General features: G+C 36.2%; 1 protein-coding gene across 1 annotated transcript in view; it reads right to left on the reverse strand.

The window, feature by feature from the left end:
- Obsc (Obscurin) overlaps window positions 1-16,691 on the reverse strand; it is a 28,135-nt gene extending 11,444 nt beyond the window's left edge. The window contains exons 1-16 of the mRNA XM_074254872.1: window positions 10,752-16,691; window positions 10,295-10,410; window positions 9,251-9,406; window positions 7,807-7,935; window positions 7,465-7,635; window positions 6,787-6,868; window positions 6,616-6,711; window positions 4,992-5,084; window positions 3,936-4,100; window positions 3,699-3,836; window positions 3,158-3,626; window positions 2,775-3,026; window positions 2,488-2,523; window positions 1,725-1,970; window positions 1,490-1,631; window positions 84-1,401 (exon numbers count right to left, since the gene is read on the reverse strand). Coding sequence (XP_074110973.1) covers window positions 84-1,401; window positions 1,490-1,631; window positions 1,725-1,970; window positions 2,488-2,523; window positions 2,775-3,026; window positions 3,158-3,626; window positions 3,699-3,836; window positions 3,936-4,100; window positions 4,992-5,084; window positions 6,616-6,711; window positions 6,787-6,868; window positions 7,465-7,635; window positions 7,807-7,935; window positions 9,251-9,406; window positions 10,295-10,410; window positions 10,752-15,371 — 8,229 coding nt within the window. The 5' untranslated portion in view covers window positions 15,372-16,691. The remainder of the gene's footprint in view (window positions 1-83; window positions 1,402-1,489; window positions 1,632-1,724; window positions 1,971-2,487; window positions 2,524-2,774; window positions 3,027-3,157; window positions 3,627-3,698; window positions 3,837-3,935; window positions 4,101-4,991; window positions 5,085-6,615; window positions 6,712-6,786; window positions 6,869-7,464; window positions 7,636-7,806; window positions 7,936-9,250; window positions 9,407-10,294; window positions 10,411-10,751) is intronic.
- Window positions 16,692-17,180: the final 489 nt, after the last annotated feature.

The following is a 17,180-nucleotide window of genomic DNA, read 5'->3' on the forward strand; positions in this document are numbered from 1 at the left end:
AAATGCTTTTGAAAATTTTCACTTGTAATTTTTCTTATAATTCTCTTAACAATACAGATAATTTAAAAAGAAGAAATAATTACCTCAACGTCAATTTGATCTACAGTAGTTCCATCTTTATTAGAAATCTCAGCCTTGTAAGTCGCAGCATCAACAGCGACAGACCCACTGATTTTCAATCCTTGAATCGCTCCATCATTGATAATTTCAGTCCGATGATCAGCTTTGATAACAACTTCGTCTTTCTTCCAAACGACAGTAGGTTGAGGAGGAGTTTCAACTTCAATCAGCAGAGTCAGAGTATCTCCTTCATTGATAACCCTCGGCTCGCCCAACTTCTTCTTGATCTTCGGTGGGCAGCGTACGTCAAAGTTCCAGAACTCAGAAGTTTGATTGATTTCGTTCTTAGCGACCACTGAGTAGGACCCAATGTCATCCAGGCGGCAATTCTTGATGATCAAAGAGTAAAATTCTCCCTCGCGGGTCATCGAGATGCAGTTAGATGACTCTAGCAGTTGGCCATCCTTGTACCACTTGACATCTGGAGCCGGCGAAGCTTGAATTTGTACCGTCATTTTTCCATCGGTCTCTATGTACGCAAAAGTGTCCGTCTGTTTTTTAATAAACTTCGGCGCGGACTTGACAATTAGCTCAATATAAGTGGTGTCTTCTCCTAGATTATTTTTAGCGACAATCGTGTAAGTACCCGCGTCTTCAACTGTGACATTCTTGATGACCAGCGACAAGGACTCTTCGTCCTCCCACAGATACTTAATCCTCCCGCCGGCGATTACTTCCTTGCCGTCTTTGCTCCACTTGATGTCTGGCTTGGGGAAGCCCTTGACTTGAAGATCAAGCATTGCCGAGTCACCAGCGCTCACCTCCGACTGCCTGACCTCGCCTGGCAGGCTCAGCTTCGGCTTGCAAGGGTCCTTCATCAGCTGCTTGACGTTGCCCTGGACTGTCAGCTCCGCGCTGCAGCTGATGTTTCCAGTTGAGGTCTGAGCTACGCACGTGTACAGTCCTGCATCTTCGGGCTTGACGTGCTGGAACACCAAGGCCAAGGTGTCTTCGTTGTCCTCGAAGAGAACTTTGAAGCGGTCTTCTGGGTTAAATGGTTTGCCGTCTCGCAGCCATCGGAATTGCGTCTCTGTTCCGGCTTCGAACGCTCCCTCTGGCAAGCCCGCGAACAGAGTCTTCTCGTCGGTCACAGAGACTGTTGCTTCGCATGACGCCTCTCCGAATTGGTTTCTTGCGGTGCATGTGTACTTTCCTCCGTCCTGCTTTTGAACGTCAGGAATCACCAACTCATAAAATCCGCTGTCTGATTTAAATTTGTCCTGGTCCGTTTGGATTTTTATACGCGCGTTATTTTCTTCTATCAGTTGACCGTCTTTGAAGCTAAAATTATTTTTTATTGAATATAATTAAATTTATTATTTTTAAAAATAAGAATTTATAATTAATCATTAAAATTTTTAAAACTTACAATTTAACATCTGGAGTAGGATCACCTTTGACCTTTACCATAAAACGCAAATAAGTATTTTCTAAAAGCTCAGTGTCTTTTAAGCGAACTAAAAAGACAGGAGCTTTTGCTTCAGCTTTAGCTTTGCGCTCTTCTGCCGTAACTATAATTGAATTAAAAAAAAAAAAAAAAAAAAAAAAAAAAAATAAATTAAATTTATTTTAATTATTTTTATTTATCATTGAATATTCCTTACGATTTTCTACAACAAGTTGAGCGGTACACGTTGCATTACCCTCTCCATTGGCAGCTCGTGCCGTATAAATACCAGAATCACTCACAATAACATTTGTGATTTCAAGTTTGAATGATTTCTCAGTAGATGTAATTTTTATCCGGTCTGCAAGCTTGTCATCTAACGGCTTGTTGTCTTTCAGCCAATGCATGTGACATGACTCACTGCTTGACTCCAATGTACACTCGAATGTTGCGCTTTCACCCACTAAATAATAAATAAATTATTAATTTTCATTAAAAAAATAATTTGAAAGATATTTTAGAATACTTTTGCAGAATTTCTACTTAGAATATTACAAGCTGTTGATGATTCAGCTGTAGATTTTTAAATAAAAATATATGACAATTATTTTATGGGTAGTTTACAAAAATGGTCGATGATTTATGAGGATTTTAGTGTGCCAATTAGAATAGTATTTAGATATTTTTTAAAAAGCAGGAAATATTATATATACAGATACTTATTTATACAAATAAAAATGAATAAGCTTTTTACAAGTATAAACGACCCACCAATACTTAGTATGACATTAAAATTAGCAGTTACTTGACAATTTTTTAATTTTTTTTAACAAAAAAATTAAATTTCTTCATATCAATTTTTTAAATAATTTATTTGTTAATAAAATTAAAAAATGATTAAATATCTGCTACATGAATTTCATTACTAAGTTGCAGAGTAAGAAATGATTTATTGCAAGCTACATCATTCATCACATTACCTATTACGTGAATGATTGCCTGTTTTGCATGGATGGCTAGAACAGGAAAAATTTATTTATATTGTGCTACTGATGCACTTTTATGGGGTAACTCGATTTATTAATCATAGGGGTAAGATAATTATTCACAAATCTGTTAACACTGAAAAATAAAACTTTTAAATATAAAATAATTTTACTCAACACTGTGTATTCGTGTTGATAAATTTATTTAAAAAAAAAAGGGAGAATGAGAAGTAATAAAAAAAAAAAAAAAGAAAGAAAGAAAGAAAGAAAAATATGCTCACGTTCGGCGCTGATACCCTCGATAGTTTTAACAAACTTTGGCTTGCCGGTTTCCGTGGCAGAGAGCGCAAGCTTGGAGATTTTTGTCTCATTGGATCCACCAGTGGCTGTTTCGTAGGTTCCAGAAGACTCTGTTATTTTTTCAGAGCTGTAAACCGACGACGAAGCCCGTCTTTCCGCGCAAGCCATCGATGACGAGGAAGTTTCGACATAGGAAGTCGATCCATTTCGGCTGCTCGACACTGACGAGTACTCTAAATTGTTTTTATTTATTTACATCAGTAAAAATAAATATATATATATATATATATATATATATATATATATATATATATATATATATATATATATATATATATTAAAATTAAAATAAATAAAAAATCACCTTCGACTTTTGAGGAAGCGCTGAACTGAGTTGAAGAATATTTAGACATTTTTTGGGCCTGAGTGTCTTCAGTTTTAATTTTCTTAGCCTCTAGTTCCTCAACTTTGGTCACGCTCTCCCGCTTTTCAGCGAATTTTTCTTTTTCCGGGGGCTTTGCTTCAACTTTAACCGGGTTCTTGTTCGGCTTTTCCTCGGACTTCTTAGTCTGCGGTGGTAAATCGATTTTAGTTCCCTCGAGCTTTCGGGCTTTGTCCTCAGTGTCTTTCTCTTCACTCAATTGAAGATCGTCAGCCGCGTGCTCAGCCAGTGCCAACAAATCACTCGAGTACTGACGGATTTCCTTCAACCAGTAAGCTTTTACGAGGTCTTTGTGAGCTATTAAAGTTAATGGGTAACTCCCAGCTCCCGGGTTATGTAATTCAAATGTGCGCTGATCGTCTGGATAATCTTTTACTTCAACTTCTGGTAGCTAAAATACAAATCAAGTGTAATAAAATTGTCAAACTTTACTCAAAATATTTTTATTAAATAGTAGAATTACTTTTATTATGTCTTTTAGAACGAAAACTGATCTATCCTCGGAAATACGCCTTACTTTACACACAAGTATGCGGGCTTTGAAGAGAAATAAATATCTTTCTTTACTTTTGCCGTCTTTGTCAATTACTGTAAACCATTCCTAAAAAAAAAAAAAAAAAAAAAAAATTATTAAATTTAATATTTTAATAAATTATTATTATTATTATTATAAATTAAAAATAAAATTAATTTAACTTACATGTGTTAATAATCGACCAAGTTTATGAATATTTCCTTTATATCCCTCGATATTACTGATAAATTTATTATCTGTTGCTCGATGAGGGATACCGAGCATCAACTCCAGTGCTTTCTGGAGGTCGTCGCAGTTTTCGCCAAGGCGAGTCGAATATTTAACCAGCTCCTGTAATAATAAATTAATAAAATTTTATTTATTATTATTTATGATGTTTTTAAAATTACATCAATAGTTTCAAAATTAAATAATCCAACAGAATTAAAATGTGTAATTTCAATGAAAATAATTCGCCATGAAGATGACCCGCTTCTCCGTCCGCTAAATCCGTACACGCCTACTCAATTTAAACTCAGACAAATGTTTAAACATAATTTTGTTATTTTTCACTCTACTATTGATTGAAATAATTAATCTCGGTACAATATTGTTCCATAAATCCTTTGTAGTAAACACTAAAATTATCATTTATTATGTTCTAGATCCTAGAACTAAAATAAAACAATAATTTATATTTACGACTGTGAATTTAAATTAAGCCCGAGGCTGGATTCTGGCGACCGAGTAAATTAATTCATGATTATTTATTCGAAAAAATTACAAATATTTGTGAAAATATCAGAAGTATAAATAAATAACTTACTCAATTTCAGAATTATTTAAAAATACTCAAAAAATTTCTGATCAAGGGCACGGTATTTTTGTCTTTTCACTGGTTTTAAATTTAAATATGGGTCAGAGTCAGAGTTTTTCCATTAAACTCTTCTTTCTCAAGATATTAAATAACAAGTATAGTTTATACGAGCAATAAATAATAAATAAATGATTTTTAAAAACAAACTGACGGTAATAAGCCTCTAAACAAATGAACTATTTTCTGGTCTTTATCCAAATCTAATTTATTACTCTATCACAAGTGTCTTGTTAAACATTTGCCTATTAACTCGTTAAAGAAGACAATAATTTTTAATCTCTCTTCATTGATAAATTTCTAACAAAATAAATAAACAATCAATTTAATTTTAAACAAACAAATAATTAATTAATTTTTTTTGTTACCTTTAATAGGAGCTGGTAGTCGTTAATACGTTGTATCGGAAGCTTAAGATGTTCCGACACGCTTTTATCGTCTCCAAGAGTCTGGCTCAATTCCTGAATAAAAAAAATAACAATACATTTATTTATTAAATTTATCACTTACTAATTTTTATTTTTTTAGTGCAAAAATTACTAGAATAATTTTTTTTGCACTTACTTCACTTGCTCGATAATTATCTCACAAGTAATTAACACATTAAATAAATAAAATAATTTTTTGAATAGTTAAAATTAAATATTAAAATTAAATTGTAATTCGAGACGTGAGAATTGTATGTTGGCGACGCATTCGCATTATTTTTGGCGCTTGTCGTGTCCAGTTGACACAGAAGATGAAAATGAACAAATAAAAGAAGTAAAAGTTATAAAATAAGATTAAGATGCATTAAATTCACAAGATGCTTCTGGTCCATGTGATTGCCGGTCACGTCACTGATGTTTTCACTTTTTTAAATAATAAATACGCAGAAGATAAATAAAAGAAGCTAAATAGAGCAAGACAAAGTAAAATAATAAAACAATCACCTGTTTTATCTAAAATAAAAGGGCGGTCACCCTTTATTGATACTTAAAAACAAAAAAAAAAAAAAAAAAAAACAACGAATCTTAAGAAGAAGAAAAAATGGTTGGATGTTACGTTGCTGCTCGCAAACTGTTGGGATTCACAGAAGATCCGTGGTTCACAAAATCACCACCGTGCTAGTCAACAGATTATTTTATTTCTTCTGTTAGGCCAATGCGGCTACTGCTAAACTTAGCATTCACGCCAAGACTTGACCACGCACAAACAGAGAAGAAATAAATTATCTAGGCGCCGTTTTTGTATTTATTTTTTCCATATCTTGTTTTTTAACGTCAAAATTTTTTTGAATAGAATTTTTTTTTTTAATTTTTGCAGCCACTGGTCCGGCTCTTTTTTTTTAATTTTTGTCTTTTTTCTTCACAACTTTGACCCCGGGTAAATTTAGACGTAACCTACTTAGATTGTTGATTGATAAAATGCTGTTATTTTATTTTATTTATTTGTTTGGTTATTTTTTAGCGAGTTTTTCTTACGATTGAATACGCAAAATGCCAGAGACATTGCGTGGAGAGATAGACAGAATGATGGTTCAGTTAAAAATAAACGACACTATTTTCGGTCGCTGGATCTACGCCCGTTTACTCGTTCCTTATTATGTAATTTTATAAATTTTTTTATTCATATTATTCTTGCTTTTTCCATCAACATCAACATCAAAATAAAAATAAATAAATAAATCCGCTCTATTTGCAATTAAATTATTTTTTTAAATTTCTTCTTTAAAAAAATATAAAAAATTTTTTTTTAATTATTAAATAATTAATTTTAATGTACTGTTGATAGAAAATTTATATATTTAATGTTAGAAAAAAGAATTTGAATTATAAAAGAGCTTTTTTAGCGGCCGATGTAGAAGAAGATTTCTTCTTGAGCTTTAAAAGCTCTCTGAAGATATTACCGACGGAGATAAAGCACAAAAAATATATTTAAATATTTTATATTGGATTATAATTATAATAATTATTGTCTAATTAAATTTAATTATTAAAATTTATTTTTTACCTCAAAATAATCTCGAATTTCAGGATTCGTCTGAAGAAATTCTTGTGCTGTTGGTTCATCTCGGCAGTAAGCGACATGCTTATCAAAATCCCTTTCCTTAAACAAAAATAAATTACAATATTTAAAAAAATTTAATCCAAGAGAAATTTTATTAGATTTTTAAAAACTTACCAGTCTGAGAAATGTTTTGCCCAGCATCCGTGGCTGGTCCGCGTAGTACTTGACACCCTCGATTAATACCCTGCCAAACGATCTAAGTAAGGCCGGAATTAATATCATGCGAAATTCAAATCACTCCTAACCATTCGGGCCTTTATTATTATTCACTTTACAAACCCTTATCGATACCAGGTCTCGTTAATCGATAGTTTGTCAGAAAATTATTTTAGTTCGGGAAGAAAACAAAAATTTCTATCAGCAAAATTTAAAGCTTTTTTTATGTACAAATACTTGTCAAGGCTGGAGAATAAAATTTTTTTTTTTTTTTAATTTCGGGTGTCATACAAACCAAATTGCAATAAAAAATTAGAAACTATTTTTTTTAGAGAAGAAAACAAACACACACATTTAGACTTACGAGTTGAATTTCTTCGCTAATATAAATTAAAATGTAATGTGTTTTTTTACGCTTGTATTTTAATTATCTACTGTGTAAATAATGGGTACTATTTTGTATTTGTAAAGTGATGGGATGAAAATTAAATTAGCCGACATTTAAAAATTAAAAAAATTTTTTTCATTAAAAATTTAAATAAAAATAAAATTATTAAACGCCGGCTAATTGTAGTATCATAATGATTGAATGTATTCGTGGGTGTGCTTATGAAATAATGTATAATGTGTACCTACGTGTTATGGAAATCAGCGATTTGTTTGAAATTAGTGAAGATTATTTCTTTGTTATCACGGACGTTTCGTGGGACGCCAGCATTGTCAAGCGGCTTCAAATACCGCTCAACCACTTGCTGGAGATCTCTGCCGAATTCTTCTTCTGTTTCCACCAGTTCTTTTACGACGGCTCTAATTGCAAAGAAGAAAACAATTATTTATCCCAAAAAAAAAAAAAAAAAAAAAAAAAAAAATATTAATTTTATTTTTTTAAAACTATTAATAGTTTGTAATGTTTGTTAATAATAATTGATAATTTATATCCAGTGAAAAAGCAAACATATGTGGTATGTTAAATCTTACTCTCGACGATACTGTGAATCTTCTGGTCGATGACTAGTAATCGTTGAACTGTCTTCACTCAAAGCTGTCTGCATTAAAATTGACATCGGCAGCCATCCTTGTTTTCCATCAACTTTTTTTACAAGTGCTCTGCAAGAAATAAATAAACACTTTTAGCTTCACATTAATTTTAGATTTTATTAAATTAAACTTTCAAACATTCAACAAAAATTTGGGATTTAAAAATTAAAAATCTGGGGAGTCAAAAATGCGGAGGATAAAAATAAAAATTAATTATTTCATCGAAAAATTTTAATATTTTTTTTTTTTTTTTTTTATTGAAAAAATTGCACTTGTAAAAAACTTCAAGTGCAATTTTCAAAAAATTTTAAAAAATTTTAATTTAATTAATAAAATAATTAAAAGAATAAAAATTATTAAAAAATAGTTTATTTCTTCGAAATTTTAGCGCTTCGCTGAAATAACTTGTCTATTAATAAAAACTAACAAATTACCGGAAACAAATATAATTAATCACTTAAATTGACTCTTACAATTATAAATTACAATGTAATTAAATTGACGGAAAGCCAGTGTAATAATTTAATAATAGTCCTCGACAACAAAGTATAAAATCCGTAGCTTACAGCCTATAAAAGCAATTTCCATCAAATCGTCCTCGTTAAATGATTTACGCCCGCTTTATATTATTTAACTTGAGTTTAGTTTAGATCGGTGTGAGCTACTCCAATTGTCGGTTGTTTACGATGCCAAAATCAAAGCTCAGGAATGCATACTCTCTATTTCTACATTCTTTAAATGCCACTTGCTCTTGAACCTCACACTCAAGCCTCGATTTTATTTTTAATAAAAATTATCTCCCTATTTAATATAAATTATATCGCTAATTATTGTACGAGACGTCTCAAGGTTTTATAATTGACGGCTAATAATTTTAACTTATCATTATAATTTTAGACGTCTCCATTCATTTTAATTTTAATTTTGATAGACGATGACAAACTGATGTCATTTTCTTGTCTAGTTTATTTTTCGTCACTCAATTTCCTCTGAAAAATTTTTTTTTATTTAAAAATAACAATTTAACCCTTAAAAAAAAAATCTTTTAGACTAAAAAATAAGCAGGAAAAATTAAATTAAAAAAATTACGCTTACAGGATTGACAATATAAAATTCCTGGGCATTTTGCCGACAGTTATTTCACAGGCCTGTTTTGTTATAATTATTTCAGCGTGTGAATCAACAAGTTCACTGATATTTTTTATTATTTATCATTTTTTACAATAACTAAATTTATTTTAACCATCAGAAAATATTTTTGAATTTCTTCTCCCTGCGGGCTATTTTAACTCCGAATAATCCGAGTGAAACTTACGAGGCCATCGACTCGCTTATCAATTTCCAATAATCCAGCATTTATATATTTATAAAATCCACAACATACCTAATATTTGAATCGGAATTAGACCTGGTGATGACACGAGATCGCGGATCGACGTGTCTTCTTTTAGGTCTGACTGACAGTTTGTGTTTGGCTGCAGAGCTATCTAAGCAGGCGCCTACTTCGCCTATCTCCAAATCCGGGTCCATTTTTTTTCGTCTAAAAATTAACTTGCTTGATAAAATTTTACGAACACAATTGCAATTTTTAAAGCGAATTATTTTTTCAATCGAAAGCTTTAAGCAAAAATAATTTACACGCTCTAAAATATAAAAAGTTCAAAGAACTTTAACTTATTGAATATTTAAAATATTAAAAATATTTTCATTCAACCCAGCTTATTATTAAGTTTCTAAGCGGGGCTTTTTTTAACCGGAATATCAACTCCCGCTATTAACTCAAGCTTCAAAAAATAACAGAATCAAATAATGAAAATATAAATCTCCGTAAAAATACTCGTGAAAATAAACATTACATTTAATATACAATCTCAACCCATTCTTTCTTCCTCAATTACTTTTTATTTTCTGTCATCATTTTTTATCCAAACAAGCCTTCAACACCTCGTACTTTTTTTCATTACTCCTTAAAAAAAAAAAAAAAAAATCGATCCAGAAATACCTCCAGTTCCTCGAACTGTAACTCGCTAATTTTAATCCCACTTGTTCCAAAAAATTGTCATTGAAAAATGAAAAATTTTTTTCTTTAGCTTCATCGCTGCCAAAAGCAATAAAGCTCGGCTATTTTTTAAGACTTTAATAATAAAATTATAAAATAATTGTTTAAATATTTGGTTAATTTAATTCGGACTTATGTATGCCACTCATCGGTCAAATCAAGGTTGCTTTGTTAGTTATAAGACAAATTTAAATCTCCATGGTATAATAGCTATTTAAAGCCTATTCAAAAATAAACACCTTAAAAATAGTTATAAAAGCTAGGTCAAAATAAATCAATCAAACTCATTATTTATGAAAATAAATTATACGTTTCCATGCATGGTAAAAATTTTTCCACCCTCAAACAAAGATAATTTTAAAAACTCACTTGTTGAGATCTTCAGAGAACTCAATCGCCTCGACAATCTCCCCAATCTTCACAGCAAATCCGGCATCCTCCTCGGAGACATGGTCCTTGACAACAATAAAGTTGTCCAGCGTGCCCTGTAGCATAAAAACCGAAAATAAAACTCTATCAAAAATAAATCTTGAGTAGACGGAAAAAAATGATGATTCCACGTGTGGAATTTTTTAATTAAATTTTTTTTTATAATAATTTAATTGCTGTAAAATTTTTTTTTCCGTGTAGATGGACCAGTTATATCGATTTTATATCTGGCATATCAGTGGATCAAGATGACATTTCCAATCCCGGCTTGGTCTATTTAAGCCGCCCTATTTATAATCACCATTAACAAGTGGTTGACTTCCTGCTATCAAGTATCGATTAGACCTTCTAGAATAAATGATTAAAAAACCAAAAAAGCATTAAGCAATTAAATTACCCTGTCATCTAGGAAGCGACAACTAAGCCGTCTAAAGCAGGGGGTGTTTCCTCGACTGACAGAGTGTTCCAGCGTCCTGTCGGATCTCGTCAGCGTGATCCCGTTGGAGCAGTCCTGAGAAGAATAGTACCTTCCGTTAGCTGATTCAAGGCTACTAACCGAGTCAGTGTAAAGATTCCCGTTAAAGTTTTCAAAAGAAGCGACCGACTCGAATTCAAAGTCGTCCTCCCCCGCGACGGGACAGGCGTACATCGAGAACCTGTGAGCCGTGGGTTTGTTGAGTCTCAGAGCGTTAAAGACATGCAGGGGCTCGAAATGAGTGATTCCGTTTTCGTCCAGCACCGTGTAGGCGACTTGTCCAGTCAGAACAGCGCGAGAAGCCTCTCTTGGCACGACAGCCTGGAGCCCGTGCTTCAGGATCATGAAGATCGTCGAGGGGCGATGGCTCTTCCTGATCAAGAAGTCTTCAATCGCCAGGCTGTTCTCCGCGTTCAGTAAAGCCGTGGGAACGTCAACGGAGGACTGAAGAGGAGCGTCTTCTGGGACAATCATCAAGGCCGCGCTTTCTCGGACCAGGGTTCTCAAATGAGGGTCAGATCTCGCCATCTCCGGGTCGCTGGTCAGGTCCCGGAGCGCCGCGATGAACTGCGGCCTCTCTTCTGCCAGCTTTCGCATCACTGTCAAGCGCTTAAGAATGTCCAGAGTGACTCTGTCATTGGCCAGGAGCTTGGAGGACTTCTCGTCGCTTATCACAGTCAGCAGGCTGCTCGCTGTTGATGACATCCCCAAAGCACGCGCCAATCCGACTGCTTGGAGGATCAGTTCCCTCAAATTGTCATTGCTATTATTGTTGCCGTCGTAGCCGTCGTTCAGCAGTTCCTTAACTTGGAGCTCGCTGGACTCGCGAACTGCCTGGACGATTGCTTTGTGGACCGTCTCTGCGGCTTCGCGCTCAGTAGCGACCCCCGCGACTTCTTTAGACACTTTTTCTAAAACCCGGGAGACCAATTCTGGATCGTCTTTCGAGACGGCGCGAAAAGCTGAACCTACCAAGTCACTCCCGTGTTCTTCTTCCAGCACAGCTGAGAGACGCTCCAGAACAGTGTCGCTTTTTAAAGAATATCGCACGATTGTCGACTTCAGAAGGTCCACTTTGTTGCTAGTAGACTCTAAAAGATCAATAACTGCCGTCTGGCACAAGGCAGTTCTGCTTTGGGGAACTGTCAGGATTTTCAGGACCTGCTCGACCGAGTGTTCTATCGACGAAGAACCTTGCCGAAGAAACACGTTGAAGGCTTCGCTGATTGAAGACAGCACGTAGGACTTTTCATCACTTGCAGGATCTTCACTTGCAAGGTCGGTAATCGCGAGGATCGCAGTTGCGATCGCGCCTTTTACTGCCTCGTGAAGCCACTCCTCGTTTTCCGAGTGCCCGTTTTGGTGAACTCCGTTGGTTAAAAGTTTTGAATCGTGGTTATTGTTGAAACTTTCAAAATTAGGCTTTTCACTGTTCTGGCACTCGTTGACGATGTTCGTCGCGAGATGGGAAACCGTCGAGACTATTTGGGCCATTTTAACCGCAGCGTCGCCTCTGAGGCCAAGTTTCTCTGCAATCACCAGAGCGTTTTCCAGAGCAACTGCTGTAGGGTCGACGTCGACGTTGACATTCGGTACAACAGCAGATATTTTCCTCCCTAAAGACATTCCAGCCTCGGATAGCTGTCTCAGCATTCGCGCGTCGATGCTCATGGGTTCGTGGTGGTTCTTAAAAGCTGCGTTGTACTGCAAGTGATTGGGGCGAAGAAGCGCCAACTCTTCGGGAGTCACTTCGAAGCCTTGAACAGAGAACTCCAGCTCTCCCTCCGGGGTGTCCATCAGGTCTGGAGCTACAAACCTCGGTCCTTCTTCAGTTTGGACGATTTGTCCGGGAACAAATGTCACCCCCAGCTCTCCGGACTCCACGACTCTTCCTGGGACGAATCTCGGCCCGTCTGGAGTGTCCACAACCTGGCCAGGCACGAAGCGAGAGCCTTTGTTCTCAGTGGATATAACTTGTCCGGGAATGAACGTAGGTCCGACTTTTGTCTGGACTATCTGCCCTGGAACAAACCGTGGACCTTCTTCTGTTTCCATTGTTTGTCCAGGAACGAACTTCGGGCCAGTTCTAGTCTCTACCATTCTTCCGGGTACGAACTTAGGCCCCGTGCTCGTCTCTACGACTTGTCCTGGTACAAACTGATCACCCTTCTCCGTGATAACTATTTGCCCCGGCAAAAATCCTTCTTCCGTCATCATTCCAGGGACAAACCTTGGTCCTTCCTTCCCTCCACGAACCAGCTGGCCAGGAACGATTCGTTTCCCCTCTGGGATTTCCCTCGACTGAGGGATGAACTCGACTCCTTGCTCGGTTTGGACCATGTGTCCAAAAATCTCTTGCTGCTGTAAAGACACCGCAGTAGCAGTTTTGGGATCTACTGGAATCCCCACGGGTCCAGCTTCCAAGAATATCACTTCTTTGAGACTTTTGGCAGCTGCGAATTCAAAACTGTCTCCTTCCCCCATGACTGTTGACCCAGGGACAAACTTCTCGCCCTCGGGGGTCTTCATAATCATTCCTTGAACAAACTTAGGACCTTGAGGAGTTTCCAAAGTTGTTCCGGGAACAAATTTAGGGCCTTTCTTTGACTCCACAGTCACTCCAGGCACAAATTGTTCTTCTCCAGACTTACCAGTCACATTCTGCCCAGGTACGAATTTTATTCCTTCAGAAGTCTGCATAGTTTTTCCGGGAACAAACGCCGGTTGTCCAGTTTTTGAAATCATGCATTGTCCAGGAACGAACTTCCAAACTTCATCAAATTTAGCACTCTGTCCAGGAACAAAAATATGCTCGCCAAGTTCATTAGTAATTGTTTGTCCAGGCATAAACTGAGCTCCCTCTTCAGTGACAATCGTTTGTCCCGCGACAAAGTGATCTTGCGACACAGAATGACCCGCAACAAACTTGGGACCCTCTTCCGTAAACACAGTTTGGCCTTCCACGAATTTAGCTCCTTCACTTGTGTGCATAGTTTGTCCTTGAACAAACTTAATCCCGTTCTTAGTCTCCAGCGTTTGTCCTACAACAAACACAGGTGTCTCTTTAGCTTTTTCTTTCACCGAAACTATTTCCCCGGGGATTAAAACTGGACCGTTTGGAGTGCTAACTGTAAACCCAGGGACAAAAGCTCGTCCTTTTGGAGTCTGCAGCGTCTGTCCTGGAACAAAAATCGTGCCGCTAAGCGTTTCAACAGTTTTTCCCGTCACAAACCTCTGCGCAGACTCGATATCAATCTTCAAGCCCTTAACCTTGTGTAATTCATGCTTCTGGCCTTTTGCGACATTCTCTACAAGCTTGGAAATTTCTTCAATACTCGGCAAGATTTCCAGCGCTTCTTTCCCGGCGTTCAAAAATTTATATTTGACATCAGCCGTCTCCTCCAGTTGTTCTGCAGTAAATCCAAGTAAAGCTTCTCGGATCTGAGGATCTGGCTCCACGTTCAAAGGCGTCAAAGGCTTGATGATCGCAACAGCCTCCAGTCCTCCAGTTTCTTCAGAAATCGGAGAAGTGACGACTCCGAAAGCCGAAGCTTCAATGTCAACCCTTTTAGCGTTAATTTGAACCGCTTTGGGCAATTTATCAACGATCGGCAGTCCTTTAGCTTCAGAACTGCTGACAAGAGATTCAAGGTTGCAGGAAGTCGTGACCGAGTAGTTCAAGCTCTGCTGATTCAAGACAGAAATCACTTGACTCCTTCCTTCTCTCGCGAGGTCCAAATCAATGTTTTTCCAAGTGACCTCCTCCTTGAGCTCCTCTTTAATAATCTTCAACTTGATCTTCTTGCTCTTGACCTCCTCGGCTTCATCAGCCTTCTCTTTGTCTTCAAATATTTTCTTGGCGTAATTCAGCCCGCTGGCTTTTTTCTTCTTGCGCTTCCTCGCAGCAGCTTCCAGTCTCTCTCTCTCCTTCAAAATGTCCTCCCTCGGGCCCAAGCCGTCGTACAGGCTCTCCAGGCTACTGTCGAAGTCTCTGAAGTCAACAGCTAAATTTTTTCCCTGCTTCAGCCGCAGCAAAACAGTATCACAGTCCCGGGACAGCATCACATCCTTGACATCTCCGTCCCTCACCGCTGCTTCCAATTGTGCTGGAAATACCAAGCTGGTTCGCCGCTCATTCACGGTGTAAACGAACTTCAAATTTTCCTCGTTGTCTCCCAGAGGCTCTTTCGTGCTCAAAAGCTCTCTCAAAGTTTTCTGCTGCTCTCCATCGCCCTCCAGCACTGGGAAAACATATCTAAAGTCCTTCAAGACCACGTGCTTTCTCTTGTCTCCTCCCAGGATCAACCCAGCTGTGAATTGGTGATGAACTCCAGAGTTATTGTTCGTCACCCGGCATTTGGACTTGTCTGTTTTGTGCACTCCCAATAAAACCGGAATGTAATGATGTGTCGGCAGCCCGTATGACTTTCCTGTTATTCGGCAGAATCTTTTCGCGTCAGCTGGACTTATTGGAGGCAACAACGGAAAATAATTCGGCTTGGGGAGGCCACGGCTCCTCCCCGTAATCCTACAGAATGACATTGTTGATTATTTCTTTGAGATTTGCCCTAGTTTTGACCCATCACTTCATTGTGGTTCTCTTTTTTGGTTATTTTTTGAGTCATTTATCAACAGATACATTTCTTTTTTTTTTTTTTTTTCTGACCTTGTCCGTAATCAACTTCTGAAAAACAATAACCTTCAACAAGCACTGAAGATCTTACAAATTTTTAAAGATCAAACTTCATTTTTATTATCAAAAATTTTACTTTTAATGTCCAATAATTTTTTTACCATTCTTCAAAATTTTTCCTCGTGTCATATTTTTTAAGGTATCTTAATTTTGGCCTTGTCCTTGTCAATTACCTCCCAGATTTCGGAAATTCCTGAATTGAAACTCAGCTATTGTTATTTTTGCACACCGAAGCTCTTTTTTCAACAGAAAAACCATCACCATTTTTTGACGGACAGCCAACGGAATTTGACAACTTCTTACTGTTTGTTCTTATTGTTTGTCTTCTTAAATACGAGAAGCAAACAGCGATCGTAAAACACAATGTTGAAGCTCCGATTGTGCGACATTTTGACAAAATTCAGCGATTATTATTATTATTTACAATATCGTGAATTATTTTCCGTGATTTAAGAATTCATTCATTATGAATTTGGAACAATGCCCGTGTGACATTAATCGAGTGAGCCTCGACCCAACAAATTTATGCACAATTTACCCGCTAAAAACCTCGGCACCAATTCTCGGCTCCAATTCTCACATGTGTTCACGATTACGCTTCATATCAGTCCGTTTCGTCGAAGTTAATCATGCTATTCAAAAATCTATAATTATTTTCTCAAAAAAATCTTCAAAATTAAATTGTTTTCCCGGCTTAGTGCTTTGATCTTTTCTCGATAATAATTTCTCAGACAAAGCACCACCCGGAAACGATGCTAGAAAATAATCTTATCGCTCCTATTCCTATTGGACAGTTCACTCAACTTTATGCATTACCTCCCGCAAGGAAATAACGCTTAAAGTTTATTTTTGGGTTCGCGGCTTTCTCCACGCGTTTCTGGACGTACATTCTATTTTACACTCGAAATTATTTAAAACTACACGAGTAGTTTTGTTTGATGTTGCTTCGGAGAATCTTCAATTAAAATTAATCATTTTTTGATCACTTTGTTTAATAAATACCCAAAAAATCACGCTTAGTCTTCCAAAAATCACTTTTTCGTCGATAAAATGGTTTTTTAATTTTTTTAAAAATTTTTTACAGTACTTGAGACATTTTTTGGATCAATTAAAAATATTTGTGATGATAATTAATCGAAGCGTACTTAATTCGAAACATTTATGAGGATTAAAGCGGCGAACGTACGGTCGTACGTAACCAGACTACTAGAAATAAGAAGTGGCTAAGAGCAGTTTGCGTAGTGCGAGTCTCTCACACTCCCCTCGACCAGAAATAGCCACCCTTCTTATACTCTATACTTCCCCAATACATCTTTACAGTCAACTTTAACATTATATTACGCGGATTTTCTTCCCAGGTGATAAATAATCGCCTAAACGATTTTCCGAAAGTCATTCTGATAATTAATTAAAATCCTGACGTTTAATTAAATAATTAAAAAGGAAAATTACTTTATATTTTGTGTATAAGTATAGATATATGAGATTTTAAGGAACATCTGAGTATTTTTACGAAATTAGACGGTTAATAATAGAACCAGTGGAAAATTTTTACACGTGTTGAATCAGAATTAGAGAACAAGTTAAATTTATTATTTATATGGATTTATATTTTTACTATTTAATAGATAAGAGGTTAATTTTTATTCTGGCAAAAT

This window comes from Cotesia typhae, unplaced genomic scaffold (assembly GCF_013202065.1).
Source record: "Cotesia typhae breed Kobodo isofemale line unplaced genomic scaffold, CoteBio_Ctyphae contig_123, whole genome shotgun sequence".
Lineage (NCBI taxonomy): Eukaryota > Metazoa > Arthropoda > Insecta > Hymenoptera > Braconidae > Cotesia > Cotesia typhae.